The sequence below is a fragment of the Garra rufa genome, chromosome 12 (genome assembly GCF_049309525.1).
Source record: "Garra rufa chromosome 12, GarRuf1.0, whole genome shotgun sequence".
In the NCBI taxonomy this organism is placed as follows: domain Eukaryota; kingdom Metazoa; phylum Chordata; class Actinopteri; order Cypriniformes; family Cyprinidae; genus Garra; species Garra rufa.
The window spans coordinates 13,811,374-13,836,627 of NC_133372.1; the positions used below are offsets into that span (position 1 = coordinate 13,811,374).

The 25,254-nt window shown below is 34.8% G+C and overlaps 1 protein-coding gene across 1 annotated transcript; it reads right to left on the reverse strand.

Annotated features, from left to right (window-relative positions):
- tgfbrap1 (transforming growth factor, beta receptor associated protein 1) lies at positions 1-24,843 on the reverse strand. Its single transcript, XM_073851447.1, has 12 exons — positions 24,732-24,843; positions 20,737-21,438; positions 18,802-18,996; positions 15,216-15,370; positions 15,039-15,121; positions 12,578-12,919; positions 12,188-12,245; positions 9,000-9,143; positions 8,764-8,910; positions 7,378-7,537; positions 5,948-6,384; positions 1-2,129 (listed from the first exon to the last, which is right to left on the reverse strand). Exons 2-12 carry the CDS (start codon positions 21,422-21,424, stop codon positions 1,935-1,937), a joined length of 2,604 nt encoding a protein of 867 aa, XP_073707548.1. The 5' UTR covers positions 21,425-21,438; positions 24,732-24,843; the 3' UTR covers positions 1-1,934.
- Positions 24,844-25,254: the final 411 nt, after the last annotated feature.

The following is a 25,254-nucleotide window of genomic DNA, read 5'->3' on the forward strand; positions in this document are numbered from 1 at the left end:
ATTCATGAATGGCCCCAACCCTGGAGAAAACATTTTATAAGAACTTAATGGAAGAGGGCCAGACATTTGGCTCTTCAGCTTTTCCGTTATGAATGAAGTACATCACAAACCATGTGTTCCATTCATGTAGGCATAGTCTTGTTTATTAAAATGGACGTCTTTACATTCTGTACATTCCACCCACACTGGCATCGATTTACAAAGCAACAAACAGTTAATAATACAGTATGTACACACCAGTATCTATGTATATTTTTATGTATCAAATACTTTAAGTGGATATAAAGAGATGTAGCAACATAGAGGATTTCCATTTATAACTGCTCAAGCTGAAAAAGTTTAGTCTCTCTTTAGACAGTAAAGGGGGAGGAACGATTTGGTTGCAAGTATGATGAATGGAACTGTTTTTTTTTTTTTTTTTTTTTTTATAGGAAAAATGCATCAGCAAATCAAAGCAAATACCCAGCAGCACACATACACTTTACTACACAGGCATTGTGGCTGATCCACAAACCAAGATATTGTGTTTGATATCCAAAGTATTCATTTAATTTATGTATTTAACAATGGGGCACTGTTTGGACAGAATTTATCATTTTCTTGTAGCCAGTCACTTGTATAATAAATGTAATAGTTTCACTTGTTAAACCGTTTCTGTAAAAACATCACAAGGCAAGTTCATCCTATCTTTCTCTCATCTCAGCCGAGGTTGTTTTACGTATGAATTAAATAGGCAGTGTTTATTCTGTGCTTTTCACTTATTCCACCAAAATAAAAACTCAGTTTTCACTTTCACAGACAAAATATTTTTCAAATACTTAATTGAATATGAGGTTACAGATTATTTTCAGGCAAAAGCTCCGGCTTCCCTAAAAAAAAAAAGGAAAAACCACGTAATTTAGCATGTTAAAATAGTTTTCGATCATTAAAATCACAGCTTAGCATTCTTAAGACATGAGGACTCATGTCCATATCACCACATGCATATGAGAAACAAACAGCTGGATGTAATAGTTGCATTTTAGCATTTAGTTAGAACATGTACGCAAATACAGCACAGGCTGAGTCCATTGGTTTGTTTGATATGATTACAATTTGACTAATAAATATCAATTCAACTCTAAATGGAAATATAAAGCCAAATTAACCTTCCGACATGGAAAAGAGGGAGAGAAAGAGAGACGAGAATATCTTTCTTGGGTTGTGCTCATTAATCAGACATTCGTTGAAGAATCTTACATAACACTGATTGAACTTTGAAGTTTTTCCAGATCTTCCCTTTTATCGCTATTAAATGGTTTGAAATAGCTATGATGACCACAAACCGTACTCGAAGAAATTATGAAAATAGCATCTTTCTTGAGCATTTCTCCCTTGTATTAAATGAATCATGACGTAATCACTTAAGGCTAGAACCTGTCACTCTCTGAAAACAGAGCAAGTAACTTTGGTGTTTTGTTTGTTTAATGAAAACTATTGACCATCACATAAACTTATTTTTGCTAAATCTGCTCACAGAGAACAGGCAGTCGAGACACTAGTATTTTAACCCCAAACAATAATTATGGATACCATCCATTTAAAAGCAAAGACAGCCACTGGACCAGTCACCATTAGGCAATGCTAAAAAGATCAACCGAAAGACAATGTCAGTTTTTCTTTAGAGTTTTTTGTTTGATGTTCTTTAAAATATTCTCATATTCACTGTCAGTGTTGTGTACACACAGAGGGATTACGGAATAAATAGGATTTCAGACATCCACACACTCATTTGCTGACTGACTCGGTCAAACACGGAGAAAGCATATCCTGGTCGCATCAAGTGCTCTGGCGTGGGCTCTGAACGGGTGCCCTATGCACTCAGCCTTCTCCCCGTGTGTGCGGTACAGGTGCGACGCCAGCTTGTGTCCACTGCCCTATGGTTCTGATCAGCTTCATGTGTGGTTGCTGCGGTGGGCGTTTTCGTGTTGGCGTTCTACTGGTAAGTTCAGGGCTTTCTTGGCGACACAGTGAACGTGAACAGGCGTTCCGCCGGGCAAGCAGGCACAGTCTGGCTCACTAAAGGTATTGTGGCACAGCTGGCATCCTTTCTTTTCAGACACTAGTATTGGGCCGCCTCGATACTTCAGCTGTGCAACACAAAATGCAGTGGTAAGTGGATCAATGGCACGTACAGTAAGAGTGTTCAATTATAAATGGAAAGGAAAAACTTAAAAATAAAAACAATAGATTAGAAATATTCAAACATTTGGGGTCAGTAGATTAAAAAGATAAAATAATTATTTCATTCCGCATGAATGCATTAAATTGATCAAAAGAGACTGTAAAGATAAAAAGGTTGCCATTTCAAGTAAATGCTGTTCGTGTTATTAACTTTCTATTTTCTAGTATTTTATTATATTCATTTATTTATGTTTGAGCAGCAAATTAGCATATTAGAATGATTTCTGAAGATTCATGTGACACTGAATACTGGAGTAATGACTGCTGAAAATTCAGCTTTGCATAAATTATTTAAAATATATATTAAAATGTTTTTTTTTTAAATTCTAACATTTGAGGTCAGTATATTAAAAATGATCAAATAATTGTTTTATTTATTCAATCGATCAAAAGAGACTGGAGTAATGACTGCTGAAAATTCAGCTTTGCATCACAAATTAATTGCATTTTAAAGTATTAAAAAACAAATCTTTTTAAATTGCAAATATATTTTACAAAATTAAATACTTTAAAATATTTAAACTTTTGGGGTTAGTAGATTAAAATGATAGCATAACCATTTTATCCAGCATGAATGCATTAAATTGATCAAAAGCGACAGTTAAGATCAAGTTTTCTATTTCAAATAAATGCTGTTTTAATTAACTTTCTATTTTTTTTTTAATTTTACTTCTTTTGAGCAGCAAATTAGCATATTAGAATGATTTTTGAAGGATCATGGGACATTGAATACTGGAATAATGACTGCTGAAAATTCAGCTTTGCATTACAAATAAATTAAATTTTAAAAGTATTAAAAAAACCAATCATTTCAAATTCTAAATATATTTTACAAAATTAAAAACGTTAACATTTTCAAACATTTGGGGTTGGTAGATTAAAACAATTATTTTATCCACCATGAATGCATTAAATTGATCAAAAGAGACAGTAAAGATAAAGTTTTATTTTCTAAAGATTAGATTAGATTAGATTAGACTGATAGATAGATATAGATATATAGATATAGATATAAATATATAGATAGTAGATAGTAAGGACTGCCGAAAATGTAGCTTTGCATGACAGAAAACAATCTTTTGTAAATAAGTGTAAATATATGTGACCCTGGACCACAAAACCAGTCATAAGGTTGAATTTTACAAAACTGAGATATATACATCATATGAAAGCTCAATAAATAAGCTTTCTATTGATGTATGGTTTGTTAGGATAGGACAATATTTGGCCGAGATACATCTATTTGAAAATCTGGAATCTGAGGGTGCAATAAAATCTAAATACTGAGAAAATCACCTTTAAAGTTGTCCAAATTAAGTTCTTAACAATGCATATTACTAATCAAAAATTACATTTTGATAGGTTTACAGTAGGAATTTTACAAAAAATCTTAATGGAACATGATCTTTACTTAATTTCCTAATGATTTTTGGCATAAAAGAAAAATCAATAATTTTGACCCATACAATGTATTTTTGGCTATTGCTACAAATATACCCCAGCGACTTAAGACTGGTTTTGTGGTCCAGGGTCACATATATTTATTTTAGATTTTGATCAAATAAACTCAGTCTTGTGAGTCTAACAGACTTAACTTTTTTAAAAACAAGCATTAAAAAAACCTTACCAAACCCAACCCAAAGTAAATCCTAAAAAAAAAAATATTTTGAAGACATGTTAATGTACACATGCTAATCACTTTTAGTTTAAAAAATATGGTTGTATTTATTGTTTATTATTATCATAAATTCTTATTTTTTAATAATGTTTGGGCAGTTGTACTGCATGACATAAGTCAAAATATCTGATATTTTTAGTAATTTATTGACATCAACACCCATATGACTTTTTGCAGACAAAAGTTCACTCCAAATATTACTTAAGTCAAGTAGTTTTGTTTGTTTGTTTATTTTATATTATTTCTAAGAAATAATCATACAAACCAGTGGCTAACTACTCAACTACTAAGTATTCTTTTTAAGAATTTAATTATTTCCCCCCTTCATTATGATATTTTTTATCCGACATTTTTTTAGTTTATGTCCCGCAGAAATATCAAAATAAATTTCAATTCTGACTTCTGATTTTGACAACAAAACAAGTTTTCACAACAAAATCCGCTTCTCGAAACTAGTCCAAAACTAGCCCAGTCGTGTTCCTGGGGGCATCGTGTTAGTGCGGTCGTTTCAACTAATGGAGTTGAAAAACAACCTGCGGCAACAGTTAAATAACAGCCCAATTCCATGGAAAAACGGTGGACTTGGCAACGCTTGCGCAGCGTGTTTTCATACAGAAGTAAACGTGGAGATCATAAAGTAAGCGATTATGCTTTTATGTATCGTGTGATCTGCCACAGAAGCTGGCAAAATTATGCACAGGCAGTATCCAAAATAGAGACAAGGTTTTGACATACAAGAGCAGAGTTTTGAAACTTTTATGACATAAGCCCTCATTTTGCTTGTACTTAGAGTTGTCACTGTAATTCTTAATTACACTGAGTTCTGACACATTACTGTACTTCCACTGACTACCTTTCGCAACTGTCTTGGTAACTTTGCGAATGTAACATCTTTGAAGTGACTCCCATGAGCGCAGAATCCTGACAAATGTTGATCTAGAGTGTTGTAAAAGTCACATTAAATCCGGCATGACTGTTCAGACTGCGGTCACATTGCAAAACATCTGACCTGTATCGGATTTAGTACCATATATGGAAGTTGCTTACATGTGACTCAGATCTGTTTTTTCATGACAGTGTGAACAGCACAATCCGCATGGAATCTGATCTTTTCAATTCCGATTTGTGTCACTTCCATATGTGGTACTAAATCCGATACAGGTCAGATGTTTTGCAATGTGACCGCAGTCTAAACAGTCATGTCGGATTTCATGCGACTTTTACATCTCTTTAGATCGACATTTGTAATTCTGCACTAATGGGACATACTTCAAAGATTTTACATACTGCCGAAAGTTATCAAGACAGCTGAGAAAGGTAATCAGTGGAAGTGTGAGGTGTCAGAGCTCTCAAGAATTACAGTGACAACTCTATATACAAGCAAAACATGAGCGCTTGTATCACAAAAGTTTCAAAACATCCTTGTCTTTATTTTTCATATTGTCTGTACATAATTTTGATAGCTTCTTTAGCAGATCACACTATAAATAGACACATAATCAGTTACTTTATGTCCTACGTGTTTACTTCTGTATGACTGCCCAAATGCACTGCCCAAATGTTGCCAAATCCACCGGTTTCCCGTGGAACCAGGCTACTTTTTTCACTATTGCCGTAGTTTGTTTTCCAACTTCGTGGTTTGACGCGACCCCACTAACATAATATTTACCCCTGAAAATGGTTGGGCTAGTTTCAGAGTAGTTTTGAGAATCAATTGTGCAGATTTTGTTGTAAAAACCCGGAAACCCTGTTCGTATCATTCTTTTGTGTGACAGTTTAGAACCATAATGTGTTCACACTGGAAATCTAAAGCAACAATGTGAACAGCTATTCAAAAAAAATTAAAAAAATTTAAAAAATAAATCAGAATTGAGCACCCAGGCTCGCAGTGTGAACGTAGACTCGATGTGGTTTATGCTGTTCACACTGTCATGAGAAAAACAGATCTGAATCACAGGTGAGCAAAAAAGATTTAGGCCACATTTGCCTGTAGTGTGAATGTCACCTCTATCACTGAAAATAAAATCCTAATTCATGAAAACTCACCCTGTCGTGATGAAGCTGGAGGTTTTGTGCTCTGGCCAGCCCCACTGCAATCTGTGAAGTGCACCGTGCATGCACACTGGCCCTCAGCGACCCACACAGGAAAGGACGGAGTAACGGTAGAGACCACTCTTCTGGGAGCAGCTTTAACACACGCACTGCATCAAAAACTTCAGCGTTCCGGTTAAGCAAGTCAACAGCAGCTACTGTTTGTGCCCCTCCTGGTACATCGGGGTCCAAGTAAACACTCAAGAGTTGGTGGAAAAGGTTCTGACGGTAAGCTTGGTCATGAGACGCAGAAGCCCAAGAGCAGTATTCCTCAGCTGCGGCCGAGTCTTTGAGCTGGTGCACAAGAATGTGCAAGGCCTTGTCATGTTCCTCTAACTTCCCATGTAGTGTAGCTCGCTCAAGCAGCAGCAGCTCGGAGTCCTGAATTTTACCTATGAGCACACAAGCAGATGACAATAAAACCATATTACAGCACTATACACATGCACTCTCCGACCACTTTATCAGGTTCACCTTGCTAGTACCCTTGTAATGATTGTGAAAATACCAGCAGATCAGTAGTTTTTAAAATATTTAGACCAGTCTATCTGGTACCTAGCCTGGGTGTCCCCATGCTGCCTTCCGCGCAGCGCGATTTTATTCACGCTGGAAGGTAGCATGGAAACCATGGACCAAATTTTCACCTCAGATAGGGAACCAATCACAGAACGGGGAGGGAGCAGCAAGACGATGACGCCTTCTATGCGACTCACCGAAGCAGTTTGTTTATAACTATGGATCCAGCATGGCAGCAAGTTATCAGTCGATGCAGCCGTTCACGTCGCGCCTAAAAACGCGTGGAAAACGGTAGGCGCGTCGATTTTTCCTTTCCAAACCGCTCTGTAGCTTGCGCATGGAAAACGCGAGCGTGTCGCAACCGCGCTGCTTCCATGCGCGCGTCTACATTTGAAATAACAAACTTTAGCGCACAAAAGACGCGACATGTGAACGGCCCCTTAGATAGTGTTCAAAGTAGTTTAGAACGCAAGTTTATTTTGAAAAAAGAGCAACTTTTGGCGTTAAACCATCGCTCTGTATATGTCATCCGGTATGATTGAAACGATTGGCTATGAGCTACGCACAGGCGCATTTGATAGACATTCGTAGCGCCCAATAAACGGCTCTGGGCATTCGTAAACCACGCCTCAAATACGAGAAAATGAACATGTGGTTCCCAGACCACGAATCATGACGAAGTCATAACGTGGTCTGGCGTCAGCCAGGCTATCTGGTACCAACAACCAAATCACTTTTGCTGATTAAATATTTGCATTAATGAGTAAGGAGACATTTTACTTTACTGCAACCAAAGGGTCAGTGTGTCTGACATTAAAATAAAAACCTAAAATGTCTATTGGAGAAGCAGCACAGGACCACAGGTATACCTAGTAGTAACTGGACCCTGTACTGATTAGACTCTTTTAGTAACCGTTGTAGTTTCTGGCGGGCAGCAGACAGCTGGTCATCAGTGGCTGATGGTCGTGAGATCAGACCTAGCACTCTGTCCGCATACAGCACAGCTAGATGTGTGTGATACTTCTCTTTCTGTAATAACAGAGACAGGACAGACAAAGTGTAAGGAAACTTTTAGCTTAGGTACTACAACAACGTTTTAGTTCCATGGTGAAAAAAAGATTAGAAGATTACAAGATTAAAGTCATAATATTTAAAGGAAAAAAAGTCCAAAATTATGAGAATAAAGTCTTAGCAATATGAGACTAAAGTCGAAATATTATGAGATTAAAGTAGAAATTACAAGAATAAAGTCGAAATTGCAAGAATAAAGTCAAAATATTCGAATAATATTTGAAAAATATTTTAAGAATGAAGTCAAAATGACAAAAATAATTCACAGCAATTACAAGATTACAATATTTTAAAAGTATACTCTATAGGCATATGCCATGCAAATTGCCTGGAATGGGAGCGACGGGAGAAATTCTGAAGTCTCAGCTTTTAAATTCTGTCAGTTTTATGGTGAAAAATAAACAATGTCTTACAATAATGTGTTTTTCATGCTCTTTAATGTGGCATGACAGATTACTGTATTCCTTCTTAGCTTAAGTATCTTTCCAATTACGAGAGATTTGTTTCATTAAATTAGGCTACTTTTTTCATGCCTTCTGATATTCCTTCACGTTTATGTCATGCTATAACTTGAAATAAATAATTATAAATTATTAATAAATAATTATTATTTAACAGCTGAGCTGTTATATTAAAAGCAACAAAGCACACAATTCTTGCAAACAATAGCCTATAATTTATTTAAACAAATGTCTCATTGTAATCAAAAAGATGATTGATACATAAGACATAAATACAGCAATCTGTCCCACCACATTAAAGAGCAGCAAAACAAATTTTGAAAGCTGAGACTGTTTTATGTAAAACAAAAAAGTACCAAAAGCACAAAGCTTATTGCTATTATTGGGTGGCTGGTGCACTAAAAACAATGAATGCAATCAAAGACGTGAAATATCTCTGCAAATATAACACGTGGTATGATTTCTGCTCATAATCCCACATATATTCAAGTCCCGGTGCACCCAATCTGGTCCATTTGCATGCTCAATATAGGCTATACTCTCAAAATATTAAAACTATAATTGCTACGATCTAATTCTCGCAATTTTGACTTTATTCTCAAAACATTACGACTTTATTCTCAAAACATTACAACTTCAGTCTCGTAATTTTCACTAAAACGCTATCATAAGATACAGTACTGGAGTAAAAATCAAAAATTATTTGGCACAGTGATGCTTTACCTGCAATCTCTTCTCTAGCACGAGGTGTTCCAGATAGAGCAGAAGAGCTTGACTGTGCTTCTGCAAGTACGTGATAACGTCATCTGGGTTTAGCTGGCCCGTCTTCTCCTCAGAGATAGGCCGTTTGGTGAAGATCTGCACACCAATCTGTAGGCCATTTAAAATATAAAGAGAGCAATTCAATGACATCCCAATGAGTATTCTGTGGGTAAATAGGGACAATATGAGGTCCAAACCTTTTGATCCTTCTGTAGTGCCCAGTCTGCATGCCGCCACACAAGATCGAGGTTGGAGCAAAAACTAAGAAAATCCACAACATATTCAAACAGATCCGGTCTTGTTGAATCCTGAAGATCTCCATTGACAATCTTTATCCACATCTACAACAGGACAGGACCAAATTGCTCTTTTACCAATTGCAAAATTGCTCTTAGTCACCCATTACCTGAGAGTATATTCAATTTTAAGGTTATTAAAATGTATCTTGCTTAAAATGTATATTCTTTGTTAAATACAACTTATGAATTTATTGAAAGCATCTGAAGTATATCCATCACTCTGGAAGTAAATGGAATCGCTTATTGCTGTTTTATTACAGCTTTTTATGATACAAACAGAAAAATATACTGTACATTTATATACTGTATGTATACTGTATATTTAGACAAATGAGACTAGTAAACAAATTTATCACACCAGTCTTACTTGGACAAACTTGCAGAAAAATCCTTATTAAATGCTAGTGCACATTTTCTATATCTGTGTGTGAGTTTAAATAAATAAAGCATAAAAGTTATTCAGGTTTTTTATTTAAAAAAAAAATCTAATTTATTAAATTTATTTATTTCTATTTCAAATAAATGCTGCTCTTTTGAACTTACTTTTTTTTTAGAGGTGGGCCGTTATCGGCGTTAACGTGCTGCGTTAACGTGAGACTCTTATCGGGCGATAAAAAAAATATCGCCGTTAATCTATTCTCAAAGTTGGGTTGGGAGCTGGGTCTAAACTACGTAAGCTGTGATGACCTTCACCTTGATAGTTTAGCGCGGATGTCTACCTAGCCGAATTGAGTGTATGATGATCCGTGATCCGTACGGACCAAACCGGTTCGGCACGCATGTGATTCGCGGATTAACTGTTAAATTTAACCATCATAGAGTAAAAGTTTATAATTGGCACATGTTTTGTCTTGCCAATTTACCAATTCAAACAATTTAAAAAGGGAACACGCACGCCGACGCACACACCTGAAGAGAGCACGTGCACCGAGAGAGAGAGAGAGAGAGAGAAACAGAGACAGAGAGAGACAGAGAGAGGCGCGATTCACACAGATTGATTCCTCTTTAACTTCTTTTTGAACGGAAACACACATACAAAGTCATGTCTTAATACCCGTTTTGGTATTCTGGTAAACACAGTCGGTTATGTCTTCAGTGAACCGAAACAGCTGAGAAAGAGATGCGTGCCAGTAGTCGGTACGTGCATTATGCCTTAAAGAGACAGCATCCTATAAATACCTGCAGTGAGAAGCACTAGTTATTTTACAATTAATTATTAAATTTCCGCACATGAATTCTAGGGTTATTGATTTTATTAGTAACTTTATGTTGTATTCATTTACACTTGATATTTGTGTAATTGTTCTTGTTTTGTTACTGACTTTATTAGTTCAGCTAGTAGTGTTTGCTGTGGATTAGAAGTAGCCTACTTAAAGTAAGCATTCAGTAATTAGTAAAAAACAAACTTTTTTGTTTTGTTTTGTTTGTTTTTTGCTGATCCGAAAAATGATCCGATCTGTGACTCCAAATCCATGATGTGATCCGAATCGTGAGTTTTGTGATCCGTTGCACCACTAATATCCATGCCCTTGTGCATCTGTGTATTAATCTGCAACACGCACGTCGCGCAGCCTTTTACTCAGAAGTAGGCTACATGCAGTGGGAATAGTTGGTTACACAAGTTTGTATAGTTAATTGTGTTGTAAATGCAATTGTCAAGCAGTTTGTGATGCATTTTGGAAACAGGAGATGGGCCCCTGGTGTAATGCGCCACCTGGCTTAAGAAACCCGTTCTCAAAGACTTACTTTTAGTCATTATTTGGTTAGCACACATATTCTGAATGCCTTCAGCAGAATTCAAATTAGCCATTTTAATCTAGATTAATCTAGATTAATTCCAAAATTAATCTAGATTAAAAAAATTAATCTATGCCCACCTCTACTTTTTTTATAAACTGCATCATGGTTTCCACAAAAATATAAACAAGCAACACAAATGTTTTCTTCTGATTATAAAAAAAGCAGAATCATGTGACACTAAAGACTAGAATAGGTAACTATGAAATGTTTTATTTTTTCCAAAATCTGTTTTTTTTTTTCCATTTAAATTTTTCAGATTTTTTTTTTCTGTTTTAATTTTTCTGGATTAAAATCTAAATATAAAAAAAGCATGTCTAATTAATTGAAATCATGAAACTTACAGAATTTAATGTGAAGTTTTTAAAAGTTTAGCTTTAAAAGTTTAATTTTTAAGGCCCTATGAAATATATTTTGATCAGATTCTGTGTTTTCCTTTTTTTGTATGTAATTTTAATGGTTTCATTAAATTTTAATCATTAAAAACATATATATATATATATATAAAAAAAATTTTTTTTGGGGGGGGGGGGGGTACTGTGCTGTGCATTTACTTTAGTAAATAAATTCTGTACTGTCATCATTACATTAAATAATATATTATTAAATAATTATTAAATAGTAAGTTAAACCAAACTTATATTTTGATGGGTTGCTGTGAAGACCTTTAAGTTCCTGTTTGTAAACGATAAGACAATAGTTTTTCTCAAAAGAAACAGTAAAATGCTCATGAAGTGACTCTTAGAACAGTTCTAGAGATAATGTTTGCGTTCATGAGTCTGAAAACACTGCCGCCGTCATAGCTTCAGTATGTGTAGTAAACGAAATCGTGCATCTGTCCTATTCATTCATACAGAGACATGCAGGATTCATATTTAAATCAGCCTACTATATTCACAGACACTAGTCCATATCACATCTTCATTTAATTGTACTGATCTACTTTTGATATATTCATCTAAAATTTGGCAACTTCCGTGACATTATTACATTATACAGCAAATTCCGTTTTTGTGACTGGATTCCGCAATTCCGTTGCGTTATCCACATCGTGAAAATCATAGGGCCCTACTAGAATAACAGCTCCTGAAAATTCAGCTTTGTCATCACTGGAGTAAACTAAATATTAAAATGTAATAAAATGTTTGCTTTTTTCCTAAACTGAAGGATGAAATGATATATTTTCTGTGGTAAATTGTATTTAATCCAACATTGGTAGCAAACTTTGATTGGCATGTCAACACAATCACAACACATCTTCAAACAGCACATTAGCAATCAGATCCTACCTGTAAAGCAGCAGAATCTTGACCATTGTAGTGATATAGAAGCCCAAGAGCATAATACCTAAACAGAGAGAGAGAAAAAAAAACATTAACAGTCAAATCACAAACATTAAGAATTGTAGCAAAAGTTATTTAACCATTGTCAAACACTGACATTTATTAAAGCTTTAATTAACGCACTGCCATGGTAACTGCAGTGAATAAAAGGACATGGAGGGCATGATGATTAATGCATCATGATGGTTTATGAGAGAGCAAACCAAATTTTCACAAAACATGATGCTCTTTGGAACAAAGTCTTTAGTTTTCTTGCAAAAATAAACTTATCAAAATTAGATGGAATCTTCGGATCAATAACTACTACTCAAAGGAAAAATAAAAGCGTGTACCCACTTGTGATGCTTCTCCAGCCAGGGGGCGCTGTCTGCCAGGAGACAGGCGTTTTCGGAGGCCAGCAAGTCCAGAAGACTCTCGTGGCCGGTCTCTGCGTAGAGCTTCAGCAATGCTGTATCTACATCTTCACGAAAGCCATTTGCACTGTCGCAGCTGCGCACCTCGTGCAGGTAGCTAATGAGGAAACGTTTGAAGCGCTGTACCTTCTCCTGGTCCCCTTGCGTGAGGTGGTTCAAGTCAGCAAATTCATGAAGTGGTGGATGGCACCGTGTGAAAGAGGAAGAGGCGGGAAGGAGCAGAGGATAAAGAGAGATCAGCTCCCGTACATCCAGCTGTCCTTTCCTAAAATGGGAATCAGAAAAAGCTAAATTTATTACAAAAAAAACAAACTTTTTTTTTGGATCATCAAAATGTTTCAGTGTATATAAATCAGTGTATTATTATTACTATATAATCCTTAAAAAAAATGATATACTATTTTTTTTTTAATTCTGCCATTTTATTATTTTAAAAAAGTTAATTAAATTACAATAATAAAGAATAATCAGTTAAAACCTTATTATAATAATGATATTATTATTATTATTATTATTATTATTATTATTATTATTATTATTATAATAATAATAAAACCTAAAACTAATAAAAATATGAAATAATACTTAAATATTAACCGAAATACTTTACACTTACTTTACACTACAAATGGGAAAAAAAGCGGATAAATTGCCTTTAAAAATTTGTACTGGCAAAACGGCAAAAATGTTACAAAAATAAAATCAGCCATATTAAATTACAATAAATGATTAAAAACAAAAATAATTAAACAAAACCTGTGTTGTTAATTAAACCTAAAACTACTAAAAATATATATTTTTAATTGAAATAAAGCTGCTAATAATAATAATAATAATAATAATAATAATAATAATAATATTAACTGAAATTACTTTACACCTAGTACTGAAATGATTGCAAAAAAAGTTACAAAAAATCCGCCATATAAATTACAATAAATAAATAAAAAATAAACAATTAAAACCTGTGTTATTGTTAAATCTAATCTACAACAACTAAAAATATTTTTATAACTGAAATAAATCTGAAATACATAAATATTAACTGAAATACTTTGACAGAAGTACTTGAAATACTACAAGCAAACAATTAAATATTGCCTTTAAAAAATAGTACTGAAATGATTATTGCAAAAAAAGCTACATAAATAAAATCAGTTGTTATTGTTAATTAAACCTAAAATTACTAAAAAAATACTTTTGTTAACTAAAATAAAGCAATATGAAATATGTAAATATTAACTGAAATACTAGAAAGAAAAAAATATATATAGCCTTTAAAATTAGTACTGAAATGATTGCAAAAAAGTTACAAAAATAAAATCTGCAATAAATAAATAATAATTAATACCTGTGTTATTGTTAATTAAACCTAAAACTACTAAAATATTTTTAATTGAAATGAAGCTGAAATAATATATAAAACAGGATTTTTTTTACATTTTTAAAAAATTATTTAAAAACGTAAAATGATTATTGCAAAAAAGTTACAAAATAAAATGAGCAATATTAAATTAAAGTAAATAAATATATACATAAACAAAACCTGCTACTATTGTTAATTAAACCTAAAACTATTTCAAATATTTTTGTTGATTGAAATAAAGCTGAAATAATATATAAGCATTAACTGAAATACTTTGAAAGAAGTACTTGAAATACTACAAAAAAATTTAAATGTTGTCTTTACAAATGTTACAAAAATAAAATCAGCAATATTAAATTACAATAAATAAATAAATCATTAAAAATAACAAATAATAACTTAAGTACTTGAAATACTACAGATTTATTATTTAAATATTGCCTTTAAAAATTAGTACTGAAATGATTATTGAGAAAAACTAATTAAATAAATAGAAATTACAAAAAAAAAAATGACATGCACAAAATGAAAAAAATAAATAAAATTTTAATAAATACCATAAATGTATATTATTAGTACCACAATAACACGGGCGGAGCACCATTTACCCAATTCTATTTCAAATATTAATGACAGAAGGCCATGTTTGTGCATAGTAAATCATTCCAGATGCACCTTCTCCATGCCATCTCTATACTAAGTGGAATATTAGAGTAGGACTAGCAATCAGTGATTTAAATAGTCTACTAGTTCTTGTTGTATGATAAATGTTGAAGCTTAAAATACATGCAAAATTCTACATGATCCACCCACTGATATTTATGTCAGCCATTTATTCAGCTGTTAGACAAGTTACTGTTCTCCATCCATTAGCATACGGCGATTAGGGTCAGGTGCGCAGAGGGATAAAAAGCAATTAGCAACAAAGTTAATTAACTCCATTCAGTCATCCTCTGAAACATCTGGGTCTGAGCAGCAATTAACAGTATTAATTACATGACAAAATGATGCACCTTACCTAAAATGTTCTTTTGCTTCTAAAAACTGAAGCTGGCCAAACTGGATGAATCCTGCTTGTTGGAGAATTCTTTTGTGCAATATCTATAACATAAAAAGAGAAAAACAATTAAAATCCTTTCTCCAGTTAAGAGAAGCACGCTTGCATCTTTACCAACATCAGAACAGTTTGGTGTACCTGATATTTTTCTTTGGGAATGTTTCTCTGTGCCGCCTCGGTGAGGGTCAGGGCCTCTTCAACTCGATGGCTTGCCAACAGGTCTTGGATCTGACGCTCCAGAGGAAGAGGTACTAATATATACACCGCTTTTGAAGACGCCAGCACCACCTTACCTGAAAGAGGGCACCAGAAATAAAGAATTTAAAGGTATTTTATTAAGTTGACACAAAAAGACAATCATTGTCTGTTCAATGCATTGGGAAATGTTGAGTGATGCGAAAGGGATGACAGGTGTTTACATAAAACGCCAATTTCACTACAAGCCACATTCGTGGAAATAAATGCTCTAGTATGAAATACAACACACTGATGAGACATGAGGATGTGTGAGTGCTGGTGGTCGTACATGATTTACCAGCTGAAAAATAATCAAGCTTGTGATCGGCAAAATAATGAGATTTTGACGCCAGACGTATGGTGACTGACCTGATCTGAGCTTGTCATAACACATTACATCAGGTGCTCCTCAGTAAATTGCCTTCACTACATTCTCTGCACTGCTTGCTTTATTAAATGTGAACGAGTCTGGTTTTCGTCGTCCTGATTCAAGCCCCATCAAGCTTTAGCAAGACTTGACAGGAGAAAATTTCCTTGCTGCTTTGTAGGAAAATTTACCTCAGCACTTCAGAGAAATCAATATTGGTAAGCACTAGAGTGCAGCACTAGCAATCTAAAGAAATACCAACAAAGACACCTTAGATCATTATATACATAAATGTTTAAATCAGTGCAATTTCTGCTGTTTCTCTTCAGTGTTTCCTACATGATTTTTTGGTTTTTGACACTTTTCATCGGAAACTCTGTTGTGGACATCTATTTTTAACTACATGTTATCATATAAACAATTAGTCAGGCTGATTTAGGTTTTACTAACCTTCCTAATTTGCATCTTTAAAATTGCTTTCAAAAACAATATATAACACAGTTGCAGTTCGAAGCTCATTTTCAACCATGGAATTCAGGATTTACCAGTGAGTTAATCATACAAGCTGATTCAGAGTGGAAATGAGTAGTCTGACTGATTTAGTTTGATGACACCTAAATCTCTTGAATATAGAATATGTGACCCTGGACCACAAAACCAGTCTTAAGTCGCTGGGGTATATTTGTAGCAATAGCCAAAAATACATTATATGGGTCAAAATTATTGATTTTCCTTTTATGCCAAAAATCATTAGGAAATTAAGTAAAGATCATATTCCATGACGATTTTTTGTAAAATTCCTACTGTAAACATATCAAAATGTTATTTTTTATTAGTAATATGCATTGTTAAGAACTTAATTTGGAGAACTGTAAAGGTGATTTTCTCAATATTTTGATTTTTTTGCACCCTCAGATTCAAACAGATGTATCTCGGCCAAATATTCTCCTATCCTAACAAACCATACATCAATAGAAAGCTTATTTATTGAGCTTTCATATGATGTATACATCTCAGTTTTGTAAAATTTAACCTTATGACTGGTTTTGTGGTCCAGGGTCACATATACAGCTGAGGTCAAATGTTTAAATACAGAATCTGCAAAATGTTAATTATTTTACCAAAATAAGAAGGATCATACAAAATGCATGTTACCTTTTATTTACTACTGACCTGAACAAGATATTTTACATAAGACGTTTACATATAGTCCACAAGCGAAAATAATAATTGAATTTATAAAAATGACTGTTCAAAAGTTCACATATGCTTGATTCTTAATGCTGTGTTGTTACCTGAATGATCCACAGCTGTTTTTTTTTTTTTGTTTTTTGTTTTTTTTTAGTGATGGTTGTTCATGAGTCCCTTGTTTGTCCTGAACAGCCCACTATTCTTCAGAAAAATCCTTCTGGTCCCACAACTTCATTGGTTTTTCAGCATTTTTGTGTATCTGAACCCTTTCCAACAATGACTATGATTTTGAGATCTATCTTTGCACACTGAGGACAACTGAGGGACTCATATGCAACTATTACAGAAGGTTCAAATGCTCACTAATGCTTAAAAAAAGAAACACGATGCATTAAGAGCCAGGGCTGTAAACTTTTAAACAGAATGGAGATGAGTACATTTTTTTTGTATTTTGCCTAAATACCATATTTTTTTCCCATTTAGTACTGCCCTTCAGAACTACAGAAGACACTTGCGTGTTTCCCAGATGACAAAATAACTTTGTTACATTTACCCTGATCTTCAAATTCAAAGTTCTCACCCCTGACTGAAGCATTATGAGCATTTGCATGAGCATTATGAGTCCCTCAGTTGTCCTCAGTGTGAAAAGATGGATCTCAAAATCATACAGTTATTGTTGGAAAGGGTTTAAATACACAAAAATGTTGAAAAACCAAAGAAAAAGAACAGCGAGCAGTTTACCTGTTCAGGACAAACAAGGGGCTCATGAACTATCACTAAGCAAAAAAAATAAAAAAAATAAATAAGAAACACAGCTGTGGATCATTCAGGTAACAACACAGTATTAAGAATTAAGAGTATGTAAACTTCTGAATGGGGTCATTTTTATAAATTCAACTATTAATTTCTCTTGTGGACTATACAGTATATAAATGTCTTCTATATGAACTATTTTTTTTCAGGTCAGTACTAAATAAGTAACATGTTTTTTGTGCATTTTGTATGATCTTTCTTATTTTGGTAAAATAATTAACATTTGGCAGATTTTGCAAGGTGTATGTAAACTTTTGAACTCAACTGTAGATGATGTAAACTAAAGTAGTGGCACATTAAAAAAGGGATAGTTTATCAAAAAAAATGAAAATTCTGTCATTAATTACCAACCCTTAAGTCGTTCCAAGCCCGTAAGACCTTTTTGGAAGACAAATTAAGAAAAAAGTCGAGAGCTTTCTGAGTCTGACCCTGCATAGACAGCAACGCAACTATGAGATTCAAGACACAGAAAGGTCTTGAATGTCATAGTTGCGTTGCTGTCTATGCAGGGTCAGAAAGCTCTCGACTTTCACCTTAATTTGTGTTAGATCATTAAAATAGTCTATGTGACATCAATAGTTCAACAGTAATTTTATGAAGCTACGAGAATACTTTGTCTTAGCAAAGAAAACAAAAAGTATTCTCATAGCTTGATAAGATGAAGGTTAAACCACTGATGTCACATGGACTATTTTAACGATGTCCTTACTACCTTTCTGTGCCTTAAACAGCTTAGTTTAGTTGCTGTCTATGCAGGGTCAGAAAGCTCATGGATTTCCACAAAAATATCTTAATTTGTGTACCATAGATGAACAAAGGTCTTACGGGTTTGGAGCAACATAAGGTTGAGTATTTAATGACAGAATTTTGGGTGAACTATTCCTTTAACTTGATGTAACTGAAAACATTCAGTTCTGAGGAAAAGAAGTACATTCTATCAGTGTGCTTACATTTCTAATGTAGTTCCAGTCTAATTGTCATTCAATTATTTCTAACACCAGAATGCTGGGAAGACATTTTCATGACTAAATAGATTCCAATTACAGGTACATATACTGTTCATATACTGTAAGGGTGAAATAAATGGTAAATGTACAGTACGGACAGCACACTTACCTTCAAAATCCTGTAGAAGGTGTCCATCTCTGAATGACAGCGTCTGTTTGAGCTGCTGGTCCAACATGCTGTGAACTGTCACAAAGCCTTCGTCCAGAGCGACCACATATGGGAAACACACAGCCGCCGCAATCACGCTCTCTGACCAGCTCACTGGAGCACGCTGAGATATGCCCTCGGCGTTAGCAAACATCCCTGAGAGATAAAGATACAGAGAGATGCATGACTCATCATGAACGACTGCCATGACAATGGTCACAGCTGAGAAGATAGATTCATATCTCAGGTTGGGTGCGGCTAAAGTTATAATAAAAATGACAAGCAAACAGAATCCTCAGGGACATTTAAAGAGGTATATCCTTCTTAAATGCACTAGTGTGAATATAAAAGGATTCTCGCTGAAGATTCAAACCTCAAATACTATCTTCCAAAGTCCAAAAGGGATAAAAAAGTATTTTGCAGGGATGACATTTTTGTAGGCCACAGCCACTTTCTACATACGGTTCCATTATTCTGAAGTCAATGGGCGTTTTAAAAGGGGTTTTGGCTAAAAGCCTTAAATAAGATGGTTAAACATAAGCAGTTTTACTCTTCAACGTTAAATACCTCAGTAATATGCTTTTTTAAAAGCTTTTACTTTTACATTAAAAACTACACAAAATGGGTACTCACTACTCAAGCTCTTGCAAATGAACTTAAAACTACTGCCGATTTTTTTCCTCTTTTGACAGCAAAATCTGTTTTTTTACTATAGGGTCACTCTGCGTCAACTCAACCAGAGGTCCCCTGCTGAAATTTTTGTTTTTGCTAATATGTTTTTTAAGAAAGATAGACATGTATAGTGATGAAAGCCCAAATATGAAATGCCATGGATCAATATTTACTGAATAATCCACCATTTATTAGAGGGGGTCAAAACGGCAATTTTCACCTGAGATTCTTCAGAGCCAAATTACAGGGGGTTAAAATGGCTTTAGAAAGACGGCAGCATCATAATGTCACTTTTACACAAAGATTGGTAGCTCTATTAGTAAATTTTGTTGATTTTAGCAATCTTTGTTGCATTATGTGCCAATGGCGACCATTCAAAATTGTGGAAACAGCACTTTTCAAGTTTTTTTCTCCAAAGTTTGCATGCCTGTAACTCAAAAAGTATTAAAGATATCTTAATGCCCTTTTAGATTTGGGGTCTGGACAAACGATCCTTTTGGCATCTTAATTTTTAAGGCCCTATATGGTTCAATTCCAGAGATAAAGGAATTTCAGTATGGCTCCATGAGAACATTGTTAATATGTACACATTTTCAGTGGCTGAAAACCAAATGTGGGTCACTTTGCAAAAATATTGCAATTTTTTGTAATTACAATTGCAGTTTTACTAACTGCAACTGACCTATTAATCTCTGTGTAAAAATAATATTAAGATGCTGCCATCTTTTCGAAGTCATTTTTACCCCCTTGTAATTTGGCTCTGAATCTCAGGTTTTACCCCTTCTACAAAATAGTGGATTACTCAGTAAATATTTACCCATAACATTTAATATTTTGTCTTTCATCATTATATGTGTCTATTGTTCTTCAGAAAAAAAAATTATCAAAATTAAAAATTTAAGCCAGGGACGTTTTTGAAAATTTGGTTGATTTGACATGGAATGGCCCTATAAATATTTCAGAATTAAATTTTATATTTACCTTTACCTTGTTTATTTTTTATTTATATGAACATCTCCTATACCATAAAAGTAGTAACCCCCAAGAAACAAAATCCAGTCTAAATATTTAGCCACGGATCAAACAAAAGTTTGGTGAAGATCATCTGAATACCATTGATAACTAATATGTTTTAAAACCTCATGCTGGTGTAAACTCATTAAAATGTGAATAAAAAAGTAGATGCATGTACTAATCAATACTGTTTTTGGTCATTTAACTCACCAAGCCCGCCTGGAGCAGCTAGGAGAAACTCTTCCCGGCCGATCCTCTTAACAATGGGTTTCCTTTCTTCACAGTCGTAAGGGAACAGGTCCTGAGAGGCTCCTGTGCTGTAGTTCAGAATCATATACTGTGTGGACAGCGCTAGACAGATATTATACCCATCCAGGCTTAGAGCACAGGGCTGCTCTGGCGTGGTCACTTCTTTTAACATCTGCACTCTGTCCTCATGCACAGTACAGATCTGAACAGCCCTTCTGCGTGCCAAAACCACCGCCATTTCCACACAGAACGCGTCCCCCGTGACTGGATTCTCATTGACACAAAACGCAGTCACTCCTTTGAGCTTTGTGCCCCCAGTTGGCACATGCTCCAGAGTAACCATGTCCACAATAGTGATGTTAGAGTCACAGAGGACGATTAGACGTTCCAAAGCAGAGGCAGCCTTCATTTCCTCCACTGGCTTCTTCAGGCCCAGGTATTTGTGAAGAAGCTTCTGGGCATTGTAGGCCAGCTTACCTTTGGCTGTAGTGTGCTCCTCTAGGAGGAAGTGATGGATGAAGCAGTCATTGGTGCCTAGGTACAAGTGTTTGCCACAGCACTCTATGCATTCGATGTTTATCCGCACCTTTTCGCCCATCACCTGTTCCCGCTCTACAGCGGGAACCAGCTCAAAAGCTTTCACGCTCATGATGCCACCCACATCTACAGAGAAAAAAGAAAACAGAAGCAAAGTTCAAGTTTAGACTAAGTTTACTCTACCAGTCAAAAGTTTTTGAACAGTAAGCAGGCTTGGTGAGCAGAAGACAAAGCAGTAAATTTTTAAATATTTGTACTATTTGAAATAACTGTTTTCTATTAGAATACATGTTAAAATGTAATTCCAAAGCTGAATTTTTAACATCATTACTCCGCCACATGATCCTTTCAGAAATCTTTCTAATATTCTGATTTGCTGTTATTATTATCATGTTGAAAACAGCTGAGCAGATTTTTTAAGGTTTCTTTGATGAATAGAAAGTTTAGAATGACAGCATTTATCTGAAACAGAAATCTTTTGGAACTTTATAAATGTCTTCAGCATCACTTTTGATCAATTTAAAGCATCCTTGTTAAACAAATATAGTATTAATTTCTATAATTTCTTCATCTCTGAAGACTGAAGTAATGATGCTGAACATTTAGCTTTGATCACAGTTACATTTTACTCAAATTACATTTCAAAATATATTTAAATAGAAAACAGTTATTTTAAATAGTAAAAATATTTGAAATTTTTTACTGTTTTTGCTGTACTTTGGATCAAATAAATGCAGGTGCACTGTTAAATGAGCAATATTATAAAGACTATTGTAAAGACATTATATTGACAGTCTTCTGTCTTACTGGGCAAGTCTAAATTAAAAGGTTTATAATAATAATAATCATCATAGCTTTATATAATATTAGTATATGCTTTATAATATTGCTTATAGTTGTTGTCGGTTTAAAGGAGTAGTTCACTTTCAGAACTAAAATTTACAGATAATGTACTCACCCCTTAGTCATCCAAGATGTTCATGTCTTTCTTTCTTCAGTCGTGAGGAAATTATGTTTTTTGAGGAAAAAATTTCAGAATTTCTTTCCATATAATGGACTTCTATGGTCAAAATGGGGGCAGCCGTGGCCTAATGGTTAGAGATTCGGACTTGTAACCCAAAGGTTGCAGGTTCGAGTCTCAGGTCCGGCAGGGATTGTAGGTGGGGGGAGTGAATGTACAGCACTCTCTCCACCCTCAATACCACGGCTGAGGTGAGTCCCTTGAGCAAGGCACCGATCCCCCAACTGCTCCCCGGGCGCCGCAGCAATGGCTGCCCACTGCTCCGGGTGTGTGTTCACGGTGTGTGTGTGTTCACTACTGTGTGTGTGCACTTGGATGGGTTAAATGCAGAGCACAAATTCCTTGTATGGGTCACCATACTTGGCCTCACTCACCCCCTTTCCTTTCCTTTCCTTTCCTTTCCTTAAAATGCAGCATCAAATGGCTCTAAAAGATCACAGCCGAAGAAAGAAGGGTCTTATCTAGCAAAACGATCGGTTATTTTCTTTAAAAAAAAAAAAATTTATATACATTTTAACCTCAAGTGCTCATCTTGTCTAGCGCTGTGTGTACTCAGTGTAGAGATTAAAAAGTATATAAATTGTAAATGTTTTTAGAAAATAACCGATCGTTTCACTAGATAAGACCCTTCTTCCTCGGCTGGGATCATTTAGAGCCTTTGAAGCTGCATTTAAACTGCATTTTGGAAGTTCCAACTCTGGGGCACCATAGAAGTCCATTATATGGAGAGAAATCCTGAAATGTTTTCCTCAAAAAACACAATTTTCTTACGACTGAAGAAAGAAAGACATGAACATCTTGGATGACAAGGGCTGTAAATATTTGTTCTGAAAGTGAATTACTCATTTAAGTCTAAACTAAAGGTTTTGTTTCTGTTTTCTCTTTGTAGTTGTACATGAGGCAAGGCTGAGAAAACAGAAACGGCACTGAACATAAACACTGCCACTGAATTAAACGGAACTCACTAACTTTACTGATTAACGCTGCTGAAAATAGTCAGTTATTGTCATGTTTTGGGCTGTACTAATCGGTCAAACCAGGAGAAATATTTGGAGTACTAGAGACTGCCAAAAGTTATAACAAAACCCAAGGATAAAATTGCAAAAATCTCCCCGAGGAACAAAAGGCATTTGCGGTTGGCCAAACTGAACCAGGATTTCCAGGGCAAGAATCTTGACAACATTCATGTTTGTTTTTACCATTTTCAGTCAGGTAAATGAAATAATTAGGCTAAAATTTTAATTAACACAGCTTGCATGCATCTTTACCACCGATTAACTTTAGTTTGTCAAACTACTGCACCCTTTTATGCTTACTAAGTCCTTCTCTATATAATTTAGCAGCTTTCACACATTGTGGTTAAGACAGCATACATTAGCAGAACAACATATTAAGTAGTACATTAATGGTGCAATCAGTGCTTTTTTTTTTTTTACATCCGAGTATCTCCAATATGGCCACGCATCCAGGTAACCAACCAAACTGTGACATAAGTGCAAGCCCTCTATAATATAGCATTACAGACATTAAAAAGACAAACAATATAATGAATAGTTCCTTTTCTGTCTTGCTGTATAAGGCTAAATTCAACATTCTGCTTTTGTTATTACAGCATGTTATTAATATAATGTCTTTATAATATGCTTCATCATATAACTAAAGAATTTTGTTTCTGTTTTCTCTCAATTGCTAAGATGTGGCAAGATAAAGAAAACAGAAACAAAACCTTCGGGTTAGACTTGCACTGACAACAAATATGAACAATATTGTAAACAGAAATGCAAAATGGCTAAACAATGGTACTTATTGGTATAATTGATCATAATAGCACATTCTAAAGCAATAAATCACAGCTTAGACAGTCCAGCATAAAAACAGGTGCCTATCAACCTGTGGTTTGTATTACACACAGGTTTATTAGCTCTTACAGACCTGTCCCATCAACTTCCTCTACAAAACATAAAACATTATTGGTTTTCAGTAACAGAAAGTTGTTTGCAAGATAAAATCCTGTCAAACCAAACAAAGAATTCGCTAGCAAAACCATATCAAGATGTATCAACACTTAATTCCTCTTTTAAGCACCAACACCAGCTTCACATCCACAACAGTCCAGTATGAGCATTTATATGAACGACATACAGAAGTAATTTGATAACGACTGATCATGGAAGTCTGTGGCTGTGTTTCAAAACCTAGTGAGATGCCTAACTAAAATCATTTTTGGGTTTTCCGAATATGCGTCTATTATGTCATAAAAGCTGTGCTGGTAGACAGCTCGCTAGGTTTTAACTCACAGCCTACGTGTCTGGTGATGTGTATGTCTGTGTGTTGCGGCATGCAGAGAGTGTGGATGATGCGACAGGTGATGTTAAAGAAAGCCGAGCGCATATCGTACCCCAGCCGTGGCCAGTGCGGTCCTGATTTGAGAGATGGCAGCGTTTTCTCGGCCTGCCCGTTCATTCAAGCGCCCCACTCCACCTCCCTCTCTCTCCCTGCTGTAACGCTTCCTGTTTCTCCGCCGAAATACATCCGGCCACGTGATGAGGGTGGGCTTAACTGGCTTTTTTTTTTTTGAAGCGCCTTTATGATAATTAAATTGGGCTGCATAATACATTTAGTTTTAAAATTAATGTTTAAAAAATCTGTAAATTATTCTTAATTTATAGAGTTTTGTTAGAATGTTAACGTTAGATATGTACCAATAGACTGTGTAGAGTTTGCAGTCCTTTAAGAACGTCAACACTTTCAAATTATGGGCTCCTTCGGGATTTCCAATTATTATTAGCCTATTTTTTTACATTTACAGTTTTCGATTCACATTTTTACATTTTATTTTAAAACTAACATACGTAATACGTAGAGTAGAACATCAAACGTTGTTTGTTTATATGTTTATATGTATAACAAGCCGCTTAATA

Coding starts and splice junctions, on each gene's coding strand:
- tgfbrap1 (XM_073851447.1), bottom strand. CDS start 21,424: ATGAGCGTGAAAGCTTTTGAGCTGGTTCCCGCTGTAGAGCGGGAACAG. Junction 15,122..15,215: donor TTCCCAAAGAAAAATATCAG/GTACACCAAACT, acceptor TTTATGTTATAG/ATATTGCACAAAAGAATTCT. Junction 7,538..8,763: donor TGCTAGAGAAGAGATTGCAG/GTAAAGCATCAC, acceptor CTGTTATTACAG/AAAGAGAAGTATCACACACA.